At 54.2% G+C, this 15659-nt stretch overlaps 2 protein-coding genes and 1 pseudogene across 3 annotated transcripts in view; 2 read left to right on the forward strand and 1 right to left on the reverse strand.

The window, feature by feature from the left end:
• Positions 1–10362, forward strand: part of LOC116241348 (T-cell-interacting, activating receptor on myeloid cells protein 1-like) — a 79566-nt gene extending 69204 nt beyond the window's left edge. For both annotated transcript variants that reach the window (XM_090127785.1, XM_090127786.1), the window contains 4 exons: positions 7854–8132; positions 8214–8555; positions 8635–8799; positions 9191–10362. In XM_090127785.1, the coding sequence (XP_089983911.1) occupies positions 7854–8132; positions 8214–8555; positions 8635–8799; positions 9191–9243 (839 nt within the window). In that variant the 3' untranslated portion in view covers positions 9244–10362. The remainder of the gene's footprint in view (positions 1–7853; positions 8133–8213; positions 8556–8634; positions 8800–9190) is intronic.
• Positions 90–1752, reverse strand: LOC116241296 (T-cell-interacting, activating receptor on myeloid cells protein 1-like; annotated as a pseudogene).
• A 2079-nt stretch (positions 10363–12441) lies between the features above and the next one.
• Positions 12442–15330, forward strand: LOC116239419 (osteoclast-associated immunoglobulin-like receptor; the record flags this gene model as incomplete). The annotated part of the gene is made up of 5 exons (XM_090127922.1): positions 12442–12739; positions 12820–13131; positions 13226–13390; positions 13561–13607; positions 14159–15330. Coding segments are annotated over 5 exons (993 nt in total), but the record flags the coding sequence as incomplete, so codon positions are not given.
• Positions 15331–15659: the final 329 nt, after the last annotated feature.

Raw genomic sequence — 15659 nt, forward strand, 5'->3', positions numbered from 1 at the left:
CTCAAAGTGTAGAAAAGCCTTTCTCATCATTCACTGACTGTTTCCAGTGGGATAGGGGAGAGAAGCAGAGGAAAAATAATCTGGAACTCAGAGGCTGAGAGAAAAAACAGTTTAATAAGACAGTCAAGGAAGAGAGAAAGAACAGTGATGGTTTATGAGGGAATCTATAGGAGATGTACGTTGGGCTGAATGGGAGTCAGGGGGCTCTGGAGGTGATCTGTAGGGGAGGGGTGGATAAGATAATTGATAGGGGCTGGAAGGCGAGGCAGGGGATACATGGGGGGATTTGTAGGAGATGGGATGGGGTCAGGGAACACTTGGGGGAATCGATAGGAAACCAATAGTGGATCAAAAGGTACACCTGGTGCACTCTACAGAAGAATGGAAGGGGAGCAAGAGGACAACTGGGGAGATCTACAGAGATCTGCAGGAGATCAAAACCATTAAATCCCTTCCCCACCCAGACTCTCATCTCTCCGTATCCAGAGGCTGCGGGCATCTGATGATGACAAAGAAGATGCCAAGGGCAAAAACGAGGGCAGCAGCACAGCCCCTCAGCTCTGCCACCACCAGGTTCCCATGGGACACCAACTCAGCACCTGCGGGGCGCAGGAGTTATTTGGATGTCTTCATCCCCAGCATCACCGCCATGGGGAAGGGATGTGATGACACTGCCACCCATGGGTGACACTGGAGGCACCCAAATGGGGGCTGGTACCTACCTGGGGGTGCAGGTGTGGGTGTCACCTCCAATGTCACACTGTCCCCAAGGGGTGAGGACAGAAAGGGGGAATGCCAGGGGTGGAAGGAGCACCTGTAGGTGCCGGAGTCTGCCAGGGCCACCCCAAAGAAGGTGAAGGAGGCCGTGCCAGCATCATCAGGGTCCTGACATTGCACCGCGGCTGAGCACCCATCCTTGTGCAGGAGGAAGGTGGCCCCATAGTCCTTGTTCCAGCAGCGGATGGTGACATTGGTCCCTGTCCCCACACGTTCCTCGGGGTGAAGGGAGATGTTGGGTGGGGGAAAGCTGTGATCTGCATAAGGGGAGTGGACAGCAATAGGAAATGGTCCTGTTGGGAGTGCCCAGTGCCATCTGCTGTCCCCAGTGACCTCACCTGTCAGCACCAGCTCCACAGGGTCACTCCTCGCTGATATGTCCTCATAACCTACACCTCGTACTGGCACCAATATGTACCTGCGTGTTTCCTCATTATGCTAGGGAAGGAGAACTCTGCCATGTCCTGCTCCTTGTCAATGTACCTGGACAACGTCCAAACTCCCTCCTGGTGCAGCGAGACCCAGGCAGCTGGACGGGGCAGGTGGCACCTTAGTGTGACATTGCTCCCCACTTCTATCCCCTGGCTGGGGTGCAGCGACAGGGAGGGTCTGGGCACTTGGAAAAGGAACAGCAGTGAGCCTTGTCCCTGCACACCTTCCCCTCTGCTGGCCTCCTGTCCATGCTCCCCCCCCTCTCTCCACATTTTCCCCTGGTCCCCATACTCACGATGCTGGGCCCTGCTCGCTGCCACCAGCCACCAACCTGCAAGGGACACGGTCCTGGTCCCACACAGGGCCATCAACCCCTGTGGCACCACGTCCCCATTGTCACTCACCCAGGATGAGGGCCAGCGCCATTGGTGCCATGAGGCCGGAGCAGCTTGGGGACAGCGAGACTGCAGTGGGGACGGGGAGTGGCTGGAGATCCACTCTCACTTCCCCTTGGAGACACAATGGCATGATGTCACCTCCTCATCTGACAATTCTCTTCCCCATGTGGTGGCACCATGGGGCCCAGCATGGGGTGGCACACGGGGACTGGTTCATACAACATTGCTGGCTGTCCCCTGTGAGATGCCAACTGCAGGACACATGGCTGCAATGGGGTGTCACACATGGGATGTTACACGCATTCCACAACATGTGCAGCCTGCACTTAACCCACTGTCCCCACTGCACTTTCCTCTGCCATCCCCACTGGGTACAGCATCTGCAATCTCTGGGGACACGGTGACACCCACTCCAATATGGACACATGCTGATACTGACATGTGCACTGGGGAACACGTGGTCCCACCACCCAATTCCTCTCCATGCTGCACCGGGAGGAGCTGAGCACAGAGTCCCCCATGGAGGCTCAGAAGACACCACCTTGCACCTCACATCTGGAAGGGCAGACGAACAAACAGGTTCAGATGGGGAAAAATCACAATGATCATCTCCAAGAAAACAAAATATGTCTCTGTTTTCAAGTAGGAGTCGAACAGTTTTCCCACCCAGTGCACCGCTTCTACCTCTCAATGAACTTCCAAATCTCAAAGCACAGCTCTGAATGCTACGGTGCCTTTCCAGACCTCAGAACCTCATAACTACCTCTGGAGTCACATCTCGATGTGGCCCCAGTCCCAGAAGTACCCCAGATTTATTGGGTTGGAGAAGCAGCAGCCACCAGGACAGGCAGAAGAACTCGCAGGTGAGAGGAGGGAGAGTGGTTCACCCAATTCCATGGATGCTCTTTGCTTTCCCTTGAGAGGCCAACCCCGAGCTGGGAGATGCCTTTCTTTTTTCTTTTGAAGCTCTGGAAAAGAGGAGAGAGGAAAGATCACAGGCTGTTGGGATATTCCCAGCAAGCCACTCTGCGCAGTACTTTTCCTTCAACCCAGAATACAAAGTTCTTTGTTGCCTGCACTCCTTTGGTGCTTGCAAAGTACAGTCAGCCACCCACAGTCTTTAGTGCAGAGATCTCCTGGCTTTGGTGGGAAATTTGAGGAGAGGACACAGCCTGCCCTCAGGACAACCATTATCCCACCTACAGTGACTAAAGTCACTCCATCGCTGGAGCTTGAGATATAAAATGGTCTTTTTGACCCAACCTCTACTCAGACCATCTGCTGTTTCCTGGGGAATTTTTTCCTAGATGGCCGTTTTCTCAGCCCACAGGACTTCCCCTTTTCTTCTATTTTTAAGCTTCCTCCTCCATTCTGTGCACCACACAGACCACACTGTGTGGCACAAACCCTCCTTCCCTCTCTTCCCTCCTCTTTCCCATGCTCCAAAACAGACATAATTTCAGAAAACAATCCCCAAAATGCACGTGTCAATTCAAGAACCCCCCAGATATATTTTCCACCCGTTTAGGTCTACCAGGGGGATAATGAAGATGGGAAGAAGAGTCAGGAGTACCGAAAGAAGGCAGTGCTGAAGAGAGGAAGGCAGAAAGGAATGAATACTACACTGCTCTGTCTAAACTGCACTGAAATTCCACATATTCCCTTTGGGCTTTTAACTCTTCATCTCTTCCTACATCTCTTTCTTCTCATTCAATATCATGCAGAAATTGGGAGCTAAGGAGGGAACCCTCCGAAGTGACGGTGACTCAGGTTCGTCACAGAGGAGGAGAAAAACAAGACGCAGTGAGAGGGACAAGAATCAGATTGATCACTGCTCTGATTCCAAGGTCTGTTTTGAGGAGTGAAAGTGTTGGCCCTCAGCGCTGGAGAAGGGATGGGGGTGAGACTCATCTGGAGGTGGCAGTCCTGAATTGGCAAAGAGCAACGATGACCACCATGAAGATGATGAAGATGACTCCCAGGCTCCCCTCAGACACCCCTTGTGCCTGCTGGGTTAGCAGTTCACCTTCCCAAGGTCAAAAACAAGGGAGTTCACAACAACAGCTTGGCCAAAAACGGATGTGTAGCCAAACTCTCTCATGAAAACGATAGAGCGGTGTGTCAGCAAAGCACTGCCAGAGTTTGGGCATACCAAGCACAGCACAGAAAGTCAAGAATGTGCTTTCTGTTAGTCCTTTCCAGCATCCCTTCCATCTGTCCTATCGACTGCAGCACTCAGCTCAGCGCCATCAGCAAAGTGCTGAGCCTGCACCCCATGCCATCATCTCTGTCAGTGAGAGAGGTGGTGAAGAGCAGCGCTCCCAGGAGGGACCTCTGGGGGTCACGACTTAACACTACCTCCACTGGACATGGAGCTGTTGAGCACAGCCCTCTGGCTGCGACTTCCCAACCAATTCCTTCTCTCCAGGACAGCCCAATTCTCACATCCACCTCTCTCCCATTTTGAGATGAGGGTGTGGTGTGAGATCTTGTCAAGGACACTGTGGAAGCCCGGGTAGATGACATCAGTTGCCTTTGGATGACATCAATTACCCTCAAATGCTCGTCTCTAACATCTCTTCCTTAACCACCATACATTCATTACAACCGGTTGAGAATCCCAAAGCCAACCAATCCACCCCAAAATCCAGCCACCGTTTACGAAGGACAACACATTTTTCTGATTTATGTCAATAATCCCACCACATCTGCTGTGGGATGCCACAATCTGCACCAATCCAACACAACAGACCACGGGTGTTCCTCGATGTACATCTTAGTCCATAGCATCTGACAAATGCCTGTGTGGGTGTCACTGTGTTCCCAAAGGTCCCTGCTGCTGTCCCCAGTGGGGATGGTGGAGGAATGCACAGTGGGGACAGAGTGTGGTGCCCAAAATATGCGGTGACAGCTACCTGGATGTGTTGGGGATCACATGTGATACTCCGTGTGGGACACCCCATTGGAGCCACGTGTGCTGTGTTTGGCATCCCATGTTGGGCACAGTGGCAGGCCACGTTCAGGAAGTGCTTTGTGGACAGTTTGTGAGAGCTGACAGGTGACAGCCTGTGTGGGGCGCTGTAAAGGAGATGTGTGCACTGTCATCTGCGTGCCACAATTGTCATATGGGGAGGTGACATCATGGCAGTTCTATCCCAAAATGAGAACTGACAGCAGCTCTCCGGCCACTTCCTTTCCCCACTGCAGTCTCGCTGTCCCCAAGCTCATGGCACCAATGGCACTGGCCCTCATCCTGGGTGAGGGACAAGGCTGACTGCTGTCCCCTGTCCTAGTGCCCCGACCCTCCTTGTCGCTGCACCCCAGCCAGGGGGTGTCCCTGGGGGACACTGTCACCCTGTGGTGACATCTGCCCTGTCTGGCTGCACAGGTTGAGCTCTACAAGGAAGGCCGTTGGAGACTTGAAAAGCAGGAGGACATAGACATGGTTCAGGACATGGCTGAGTTCCCCTTGGTTAGTGTAAAGAAGGAAGATGCAGTGAAACATCTGTGTCAGTACTGGTTGTTGGAGCCACCAGGGGCATCGGAGAAGAGCGATGCCGTGGAGCTGGTGGTGACAGGTAAGGACACTGGGGACAGCAGATGGCCCTGGGCTGTCCCCACAGGGCTGTGTTCTATTGCTGTTACCTTTGTGCACTCAGATCACAGTTATCCCCCACCTGGCAGTTCCCTGAGTTCCATGGAGTGTGTGGAAATGTGGGCTAATGTCACCATCCAGTGCTGCAACCATGAATATGGGGTACGATCTGCCTGCACAAGGATGAGCTCAGCCCCTGTCCAGCACAAGGACCAGAATCGTGGGGGCACAGCCACATTCACTCTTTTTGCAGTTACACCAGCTGACATGGGCAACTATAGGTGTCCCTATCTTGTAACCACCTCCTAGCTCCTGTCCTCTCCCCCTGGGGCCAACATGTCACTGGAGGTGACACCAGCACCTGCAGCCCCAGGTAGTTCTGAGCCTCCCATTTCGAAGTCTCTGGTGCCACCCGTTGCTGGCAGAGTCTCTGCATCCCATCCTCGTGGAGGTGATGTCCGGGGATGAGGACATGCACACTGCTGGACCCCACAGGTGATGAGAGGAGGTCCCATGGGAACCTGGTGGTGGCAGTGGTGAGGGGCTGCGCTGCTGCCCTCGTCTTTGGCCTGGGCCTCTACTTTGTCCTCGATGTCCGCCACCTCTGGATACAAAGAGATGACAGCCCTGGTGGGGAAGACAGCTGAATCACTTCGACACTCGAAAGAGCAGCTTTAGATCACACCCAAGTATGCTCTGTTTCCTCTTGCATAGTTCACATACACCTCAATCTCCCTCCCATACCTTTCAATCCCTATACCTCCCTCCAGCTGTGTCCTTCCTCATCTTCCATCCCCTATAGGTGGATCAATCCCCTTAACTTTCCCCTGCCTTCACTTCCATGCACTACTGACCCCCTCGTGCTCTTTGGTGACTTCAATAACCCCCATCCCTCTCCCCTCCACATTTTGATACAGATGCCCCTCCCCCAGGAAGGCTGAGTCCATTCACTTCCAGGACAATATCTGATCAGGGAATCCCTAAGCACAACCTGCCCCCTGGAGATCCCCCAACCCCACTCTGAACTCGAAATCCTGTCCCTATGGACCCCAAGAGACTCCCAGCCTCATACATCTTACTCTGTCTTTATGTTCATCCCCAAATCCAGCCCATGGGAAACCCAAAATCTACAGTCCAGATGTAATCCTCCAGCCCCACTGGTGCTCATCCAGCCCTAAAATCTCCCAGACCCTATAGGCAACCCCAGATCTGAGCAAATAGCACCCAAGTAGTCTGCAGCACGCTCTAAGTCTCAGGGAATCACCAAACTTCCTGGAAAGGCCCCCAGATCCCATGGGCATCCCAAGCAATAGTGGAACGCCCAAATGCCATGCATAGAGACCCCATGCACTTCACAATGACACCAAATACCTAAATGCTCAATTCTTACCCCACGATCCTTACTTGTACTCCCCAAATCTCTTGACACACACTGCAGAAGGGACTGCAAATCCTTCCCAAGTTGGAGCACTGGTCAGAGAGCGGTGGGCAGTTGTGTTGAGCATCACTGATTTAGTAAGCATAGAAATGTTTTTACCGCTACGGTTATTTCTCTCTTCCCTTTTGGTCTGAGTAAATAGTTTTTATCTCAGCCTATGAGTTTTGTCTTTCTTTGAATCCCTCCCCAACCCATAAAGAGGGGGCTTGGTGACAGAAGGGCTGTGTGTTGCTGAGCTGCTGCCGGGTGACAGCACCGCAGGCCTTGTGGTGCCCAACGTGGGGCTGAAGGCTGGACACCCCAACAGCTGTGAGCAGAGCGTGTTCCAACACAACTGCTCTCAGCGGTACAGCAGCCTCAGAGCTGCTGCTCACAGTGCTCAGCTGTTCCCTCACTCTGACTCTGTTGCCCTGGAGACCCCAGAAAAGCACGGACTGCCCTATCGGGCACTGTGATCATTCAGTGCCCTCAGTGTGCGCACTCCCCATCTGTGCAGATGTCACTGTGTCCCCGGCTGGTCACTGTTGCTGATCCCTGTGGATATGGCAGAGGAAAGCACATAGGACAGAGTGTGGTACCCAAAGCGCATGGTGACAGCTGGCCGGACGTGTTGGGGACAGCATGTGGCATGCCTTGTGGGATATTCCATTGGAGCCATGGGAGCTGTGTTTGGCATCCCATGGGGGACAGTGCAAGGCCACGCGCTGGCAGCCCTTTGTGGTCTGAGTGTGACACTTGAGAGGTAAGAGCTTGTGTGGAGCACAGCAACAGGGACTGTGTGCAGTGCTCTGTGTCTGTCACTGGGAAACCAAAAGTGCCACCAGACATTATGGATATTTATCACATGAGGTGGAGACTTCATGTCTCCATCCTGTGCCCAAAGAGGAAATAAGTTTGCTTCTCCTGAAACTCCCGGTCTCTGCTGCGGTCTCTCTGTCCCAAAGCTGCTCCTGCCTCATGGCACCAATGGCACTGGCCCTCATCCTGGGTGAGTGACAATGGGGACGTGGTGCCACGGGGGTTGGTGGCCCTGTGTGCGACCAGGACCGTGTCCCTTGCAGGTTGGTGGCTGATGACAGCAAGCAGAGCACAGCATCGTGAGTATGGAGATGGGGGGAGAACAGGGAGAGGGGAGGGGAGCATTGTCTGGGGGCCAGCAGAGGGGCAGAGGAAGGTGTGCATGGACAAGGCTGACTGCTGTCCCCTGTCTTAGTGCCCCGACCCTCCCTGTCACTGCACCCCAGCCAGGGGGTGTCCCTGGGGGACAATGTCACCCTGCGCTGCCACCTGCCCCAGCCAGCTTCCCGGGTCCGGCTCTGCCAGGAAGAACGATTCCTCTCCTGCATGTACAAGCACCAGGTACAGAACACGGCAGAGTTCTCCTTTGTTAGCACAAGTAAGGAACATGCGGGGACATATCGGTGCCAGTACCAGGTGTCAGAGGAATGGGGGGCATGGCAGAAGAGTGACCCCGTGGAGCTGGTGCTGACAGGTGAGAGTGTTGGGGACAATGGGTGGCCCTGGTCGATGCCCACAGGGTTATGTCTCATTGCTGACCCCTCTTTGCACACAGATTACAACTCACCCCCACCCAGCATTTCCCTGAGCCGGGAGGGATGCGTGGAGATGGGGAGCAACGTCACCCTGTGTGTGGAGACAAGGACCAATGTCACCATCCAATGTAGGAACAAGGATAATGGGACCTCCCTCCTCCTGCACAAGGATGGTTGCTCAGCCCCTGTCCAGCGCCAGGATCCTGATGGTGCTGGCACGGCCTCCTTCCTCCTCTTTGGAGTGACCCTGGCAGACTCTGGCACCTACAGGTGCTCCTCTCGCAGCAGGAACTTCCCCTTTGTGTCCTCACCCCTTGGGGACAGCGTGACGCTGGAGGTGACTCCCACACCCACACCCCCAGGTAGGTTCAAGCCTCCTTATTTTGTTGCCCCCAGTGTCACCCATGGGTGGCAGAGTCATCACATCCCATCCCTCTGCAGGTGATGCTGGGGATGAAGACACCCAAATACCTGCATCCCACAGTGCTGAGTTGGTGTCCCATGGGAACCTGGTGCTGGCGGTGGTGAGGGGCTGCGCTGCTGCCCTCATCTTTGGCCTCGGCATCTTCTTTGTCATCGATGCCCGCAGGCACTGGATACAGAGATGTGAGGCCTGGTGGGGAAAGTCTTAGATGGTTTTGATGTCCTACAGAACTCCCCAGTTGTCCCCTTCCTCCTCTTCCCTTCTCCTGTAGAATGCACCAGGTGTGCCATTCGATCCACTACAGGTTGCCTATCGATTCTCCCAAGTGTCCCCTGCTCCCCTTCCATCACCTATAAATGCCCCCACATATCCCTCTATTTCCCCTTCCAGCCCTCATACATTACCCCAGTCATCTTGTGCACGGATGTCCATCCCTTACTGATCCCCTAGAAATTTATTCAAGTATCACCTGACTCCCCTGCCATTCCCTCTATGTCCCCACATGCCCTACAAGCATCACTTCCCTTTCACCCTCCATAACCCCAACCTTCTTCCCCTCCTGTATTCACACAGGGGCTGACACAAACATCCCCGAGGCCATGCACTTTCACGTAAGGGAAACCTAAAGGTGAGGGATCCTAAATCCCAACCTGCCCCGTGGACACCCCATCCTCCAATTGCACCCTCCTCCTCATATGGCTTATTTTACACTTATGTGCAGCCCCAGATCCTCACCATGGGGAAGCGCAAATCTGCATTGTGGAGAGCTCCCCAGGCCCCAGATCAAAGTTTTTGGAGGCCCTAGGCATCTCCCAGCCCTAAACAACCCCCTGACAGTGTGAGCAGCCCCAGACCACGTAGTGGGACCCCACAAACCCTCACAAAGGGGGATGTCCCAGTTTTGGACCAATGGGACTCCAAATCAAAGCCCCCCCAGGTCCCAAACACACCAACTACGATCACCACTCACACTTCCCACAGAGCTGTCCCTCCTCACTTCCATACAGAGGAGCTCCGCAGCCATTCTCCACTGTCTCCAAGTGACCCCTGGTGACAGTGAGGGACTGATCTGTGCCAACCAGGAGATGCCGCCTCATGGGGGGACCCACCACTCCACAGCCCCCAGTTACCAATGCTAACGTGAGCGCTGGCAGACCGTACCAAGGCCTCCCTCCAGCGTGTCTCATTTTTGGGATGCACAGTGTGGAAGAGAACCCAATTCAATGTTTTGAGCTCCCTCTCAATGATTCCCAGATCTCACCTCATCTAGCACCATCAAGTCCTTGCCAGATCCCCCAAGTGCTTCCCAATCACACCAAACCCCTAAATGCTCATCTCTAACCACAGCCTCCTTTCCTTGCCATCCGATCCTTCAGCACCCTTTCATAGTATGGGTGGAGATCCCGACAGCTGTGAGCAGAGCGTGTTCCAACACAACTGCTCTCAGCGGTACAGCAGCCTCAGAGCTGCTGCTCACAGCGCTCAGCTGTTCCTTCACTCGGTGCCATCCATCACAGCTCTCAGGGCTGTTCCCTTCACTGCGCTGGCGCTGCTTCTCGCCTCTGAGGGCTGCCCTGCAATTCTGGATGCTTCTGCCCGTTTGTCTGCAGCGTGTGCTCGTGTGACAGCGGCCATGGATGCCATGTGCTCCTTGTGCTCAGCAGTGCCATCACTCTGGCACTGCAGGACCCTCACCGCGGGAACTCCTCACACGGGCACTCTCTGCTCCACAGGAGTGCCAAGTGTTGATGGACATTTTTAAATCCCTCCACCAAACACTGGCTGATCCAACCCCTGCCACAGGACTTGTGTTTAGCCCAGATTCTCAGCCAGGTCATACCACAGAATTCCAGAAGGTGGGGTTGGAAGTGACCTCTGGAGTTCTCCAAATCCAACCTCTCTGCTCAACTTGTTTCCCTGCCATTGGTTGCACAGGAAAGCTTCCAAGTGGGTTTTAATTATCCGCAGTGAAGGAGAACCCACCACCTCCCTGTGCAGCCTGTTCCAGTGCTCTGTCTCCCGCACAGCATAGCAGTTCTTCCTCATGATTTGATGCAACTTCCTGAGCTCCAGTTTGTGCCCGCTGCCCCTCGTCCAGTCACTGCACACCACTCAAGAGAGCCCAACCCAATGGTGCAGAATGGCAGCACGGAGCTCTGGTGTGTCAGCCACTCCTCCCAGCTTTGTGCCACCTGCAAACCTGCTGAGGGTGGACTCCATCCCTTTGTCCAGGTCACTGATGGAGATGTTGAACAGCACCAGATCCAGCACCCACCCCTGGTGAACACCACGAGTCACAGCCACCAAGCGCACCCTGCACTGCTGATGGAGCCCAAAACCATGGACTCAATGAGCTCCACCAACACTTCACAGGGATGACCAAGGGACCGCGGAAATGCTGTGTGTGTATGTGTACTGAAACACAGGATAGGAGATGGTGGTTAATTAGGCTGCATGGGAAACAGTGGGACCTGAGCCTGATGTAAGCTGTATGGAACATGGCGGGGTATTGTCCTGGTTTCAGCTGGGATAAAGCTGATTTGCTTCCTTGTGTCCTGTGAGTTTTGGCTTCAGAAAACCAATGCTGATGGCACAGAGGTGGTTCAGCTGATGCTGAGCAGTGCTGCACAGAGCTGAGAGTGGTTCCGTTTCTCAGCTTCTTGCCTTGTGCTGCCAGCGAGGGGCTGGGGGGCACCAGGAGCTGAGAGGGGACCGAACCAGGACAGCTGACCTGCAGTGCCAAAGGCATCTCCCACACCATATGGCATCGGGTGAGAAATGGAACTCTGAGGAGAGCTGCATGGGGTGAGCGGGTGCAGCTCAGGGATGGGTTGGGAATCAATGAGTAGAGGTGAACAGTTGTGTTTTGCAAATATACTTCATAGATGTACACACAGATGTACTGCTTGTGTAACGCCATGCTTTTGTGTATCTTTGTGTGAGATCATGTCTGTAAACCTGTGTGTGACCACAGCAATGCACAAGTGTGTCCTTAGCAGGTACGCACCACATTGGTGTAACACGTGTGCTCCTTCTCTGCCAAAACATTTCCTTAGAGTTGATCGATGTCTGTGCCACACGTGTGCTCCACTGTGCCTGTGTGTCCATAGCACATCCTATGCCTGCGTGGTGCCACTGCATCCCCAAAGGTCCCTGCTACTGCCCCCAGTGGGGATGGTGGAGGAAAGCACAGTGGGGACGGAGTGTGGTACCTGAAGTGCGTAGGGACAGCCAGCTGGAAGTGTTGGGGACCACATGTGACATCCCATGGGGGACACCCCTTTGGAGCCATGTCCTGTGTTTGGGATTCCATGGGGGGAAAAGTGCAGGACCATGTGCTGGCAGAACTTTGTGTGTGACACCCAAGCCCAGACAAACTGCAAAGGACATACCAGCGGGGACTATTTGCACAGCTCCATGTGTACAACATTTCTGGGGACCCCAACATGCCACTTCCCATTTGGGCTATGATTGCCACATCAGTTGGCAACATCACACCATCCTGTCCAAAAGAGGAACTGGCAGCAGCACAACGCCACTCCCTGTCCCCACTGCAGTCTCACTGTCTCCAAGCTGCTCCTGCCTCATGACTCCAATGGCACTGGCCCTCGTTCTCAGTGTGTGACAATGGGGATGTGATGCCAAGGGGGTTAGAGGCCCTGTATGGAACCAGAACCGTGTCCATTGCAGGTTGGTGGCTGGTGGCAGCGAGCAGAGCACAGCATTGTGAGTATGGAGATGGGGGGAGAATGGGGAGAGAGGGAGGGGAGCATTGTCAGGGTGCCAGCAGAGGTACACAGGGGGGTGTGCAGGGACAAGGCTGACTGCTGTCCCCTGTCCTAGTGCTCCGACCCTCCCTGTCACTGCACCCCAGCCAGGGGGTGTCCCTGGGGGAAAATGTCACCCTGCGCTGCCACCTGCCCCAGCTGGCTGCCTGGGTCCGGCTGTACAAGGAAGGACGTTGGATACACAGCAATTACAAGTACAAGGAGCAGGACACTGCAGACTTCTCCTTCTTGAACACAAATCGGGAGCACGCAGGTAGATATTTTTGTCAGTACCAGGTGTCTTGGTCAGCAGTGGAATCAGAGAAGAGTGATCCTGTGGAGCTGGTGCTGACAGGTGAGGGCACTGGGGACAGCAGATGGTTCTGCTTGCTCCCAACAGGACCGTGTCCCACTGCTGTCCCTTCGCTCATGCAGATCGCAGTTTCCCCCCACCCAGCATTTCCCTGAGCCCTGAGGAATGTGTGGAGATGGGGACCAATGTCACCATCCAGTGCTGGAACAAGGACTATGGGGCCGCCTTCCTCCTGCACAAGGATGGGTGCTCAGCCCCCATCCAACGCCAGGACCTCGATGTGGTGGGCACAGCCACCTTCACCATCTTTGGGGTGACCCCAACTGACAGCGGCACCTACAGGTGCTCCTACCGCCCCTCGGGTCACCCCTTTCTGTCCTCACCCCTTGGCAATAACGTGACTCTGGAGGTGACACCCACACCTGCACCCCCAGGTAAGTCTGAGCACCCCATTTGCGTGCCCTCCCTGCCACGGATGGTTGAGGCTGTGTTGCTGCATCCGGGCTGAATAGGGCTTGTGGCTGGCAGTAGAGACACCCAAACACCCGGACGCCACAGGTGCTGAGGAGCAGTCCCGTGCCAATCTGGTGCTGGCACTGCTGAGGGGCTTTGTGGCTGCACTCGTCGTTGGCCTTGCAGTTTTCTTCATCATCGATGCCCGCAGCCTCTGGATACAGAGAGATGAGAACTGTGGTGAGGAAGCTTTTAAATGTCTACCATCCCCTCCTGATTCCCCCAGTGTTCCGTGCCTGCACTTCTATCCAATATAGTTCCTCCCAGGTGGCCCTTGCCTGCCCCTATAGATTCCCTTCAGGCTCCTTGAGCATGGTTCATGACCTCCCCATAACTCCCACCTTCTCCAGTTGCTGACACAGAAGCCCCCCTGAATGCAGAGGCCGTGCAGTTCCAGGTCAGTGTCTGGGTCAGGGGACACAAATCCCAGCATTCCCCTTGGGGCCTCACCAAACCCTGCTCATAATTTCCCCAAAGGACCACCAACCCCATATGGCTTACCCTAACTTGATAGGTAATCTCTCAAATCCAGCGAATGGGGGACTCAAATTCTGAATGCTGTGGTAGAGCCAGACTCCAAATCTCAGCCTTCACACTCATTGGAGCTCTCCAGGCTCTAAACGTGTCTCAGGCTCCAAAAAGCTCTCACAAACCGATTAAGGGGAACCCTCAAAAGCTGCACATATGGAACCCCAAAGTATAACCCACAGGGATGACAAATCTAATCCCCTGCGATCCCACAATCCCTAAACACTCTCAGACCATTTGAGCACACCCAAACCACAGCAGGACCCCCAAACATCCCCCTTGGGATCCTCAAATAGAAGGACAGCACAACTCCACACCCACCCTCTTGAACACCACTCCCAAATACCAGAAGCATCAATCCCCCTCCAAAGCCTGTTGGAGACCCCATGGTGGCACCCCGCTGCTCCCCTGTGTCTCCAGGTGCCCCCCAGTGACAGTGAGCGTCTGAGCTACACCGAGATTCATGCTGTGACCCCTGGTCCCCCGGCCACCCAGGGCAGCTGCCACCCTTCAGCTCCCCGTTATCCACACCCATGTGGATACTGGGGGACCCCCGCTGATACCCCCACACCCGCGGTGCCTCATTTTTAAGGAGCTCTGAAAGGGACACACCCCAAATTCCCTGCTTGGAGCTCCATGGCATAGTGATCCCACCCTTTCATCCCCAAATCCCGAGATATCTGACATCCCCAAATCCTCACCTATGCACATTATCTCATTCCCAGACCCACCAAATCCCTGAATTCTCCACTCTAACCGCCAAATCTTTCCTGATCCCCCTTAAACCTCATAATATTTCTCTCCTAAGTCTTAGTAAATAGATTTTATCATCACCTGTGTGTTCTGCATTTATATCTTCAACCACCCCCCTCTCCCCCTGGGCTTCTGGATGCTTCTGCCCGTTTGTCTGCAGCGTGTGCTCGTGTGACAGCGGCCATGGATGCCATGTGCTCCTTGTGCTCAGCAGTGCCATCACTCTGGCACTGCAGGACCCTCACCGCGGGAACTCCTCACACGGGCACTCTCTGCTCCACAGAATTACCAGCAAACAACAAAACACATTTGCTGACATTTTCGGTGTGCTTGCTACCTCTCCAACACTTGCCATAACAAGGCTCTTGCCAGAACAACAGAGGCTGCAAAGCACCAGATGCTGTGAGATAACCGCACAGCCTTTGTGTGTCCACCAGTGGCGCTGCTTCACCGCAAGAACATTTCTGGCACAAACACATTTTGGACAAACCTGTTAGTGTAAACTCTTCACAAGTTTCTTCTAAACATTTCTTCACAACCTTGCAATGCTGCAGCTGCCAACCAGCAGACAGAAAGGGATTCCCAGAGAAGCTGCATTTTGTGCTCTCTCCGTTTTGCCAGTTGGAGACCTCAAACATTGGATGAGCACTCCCATCCCCCCTTCTGCTCCAGCACTGCAGGTCCAGCTCCTCAAAATGGACCACAATTGCTTTCCCCCCCACCCCCATCTTTCTCTCTTATGTTCTTTCTCTGCTTCTCTCCATTTTCTCTCCTTTCTTTCTTCTTCTCTCTCTTCCTCATTATCCTCCCTGTCATCTTTTTCTCTTCTGCTGCAGCCTAAATGTGGATTTCTCTGTAACAAGCAAATCAGGCAATAACACCACTGTCCAATTATCCTTTATCCGTATCGCTCCATAATTTTTACTTGGAAGTCCCCTAATTTTATTGCAGGGCAGCTGATTGGTTGCTGCTGGAAAGTTCAATAAATGGTCTTCTGTTGCTCCTCTGAGTCACTGTCTGACTCTGTTGCCCTGGAGACCCCAGGAAAGCACGGACAGCACTCTTGGAGAACTGTGCAGAGAGCCTGGCATCCCCTGGGGGACAGCATGCCAGGGAACAGACTCACAGCCCTTTGGGGTCAGTGTGTGACACCCCAGTGTTGACAGCG

The sequence above is a fragment of the Phasianus colchicus genome, chromosome 31 (assembly GCF_987193195.1).
Source record: "Phasianus colchicus chromosome 31, bPhaCol1.hap1.1, whole genome shotgun sequence".
Classification (NCBI taxonomy): Eukaryota; Metazoa; Chordata; class Aves; order Galliformes; family Phasianidae; genus Phasianus; species Phasianus colchicus.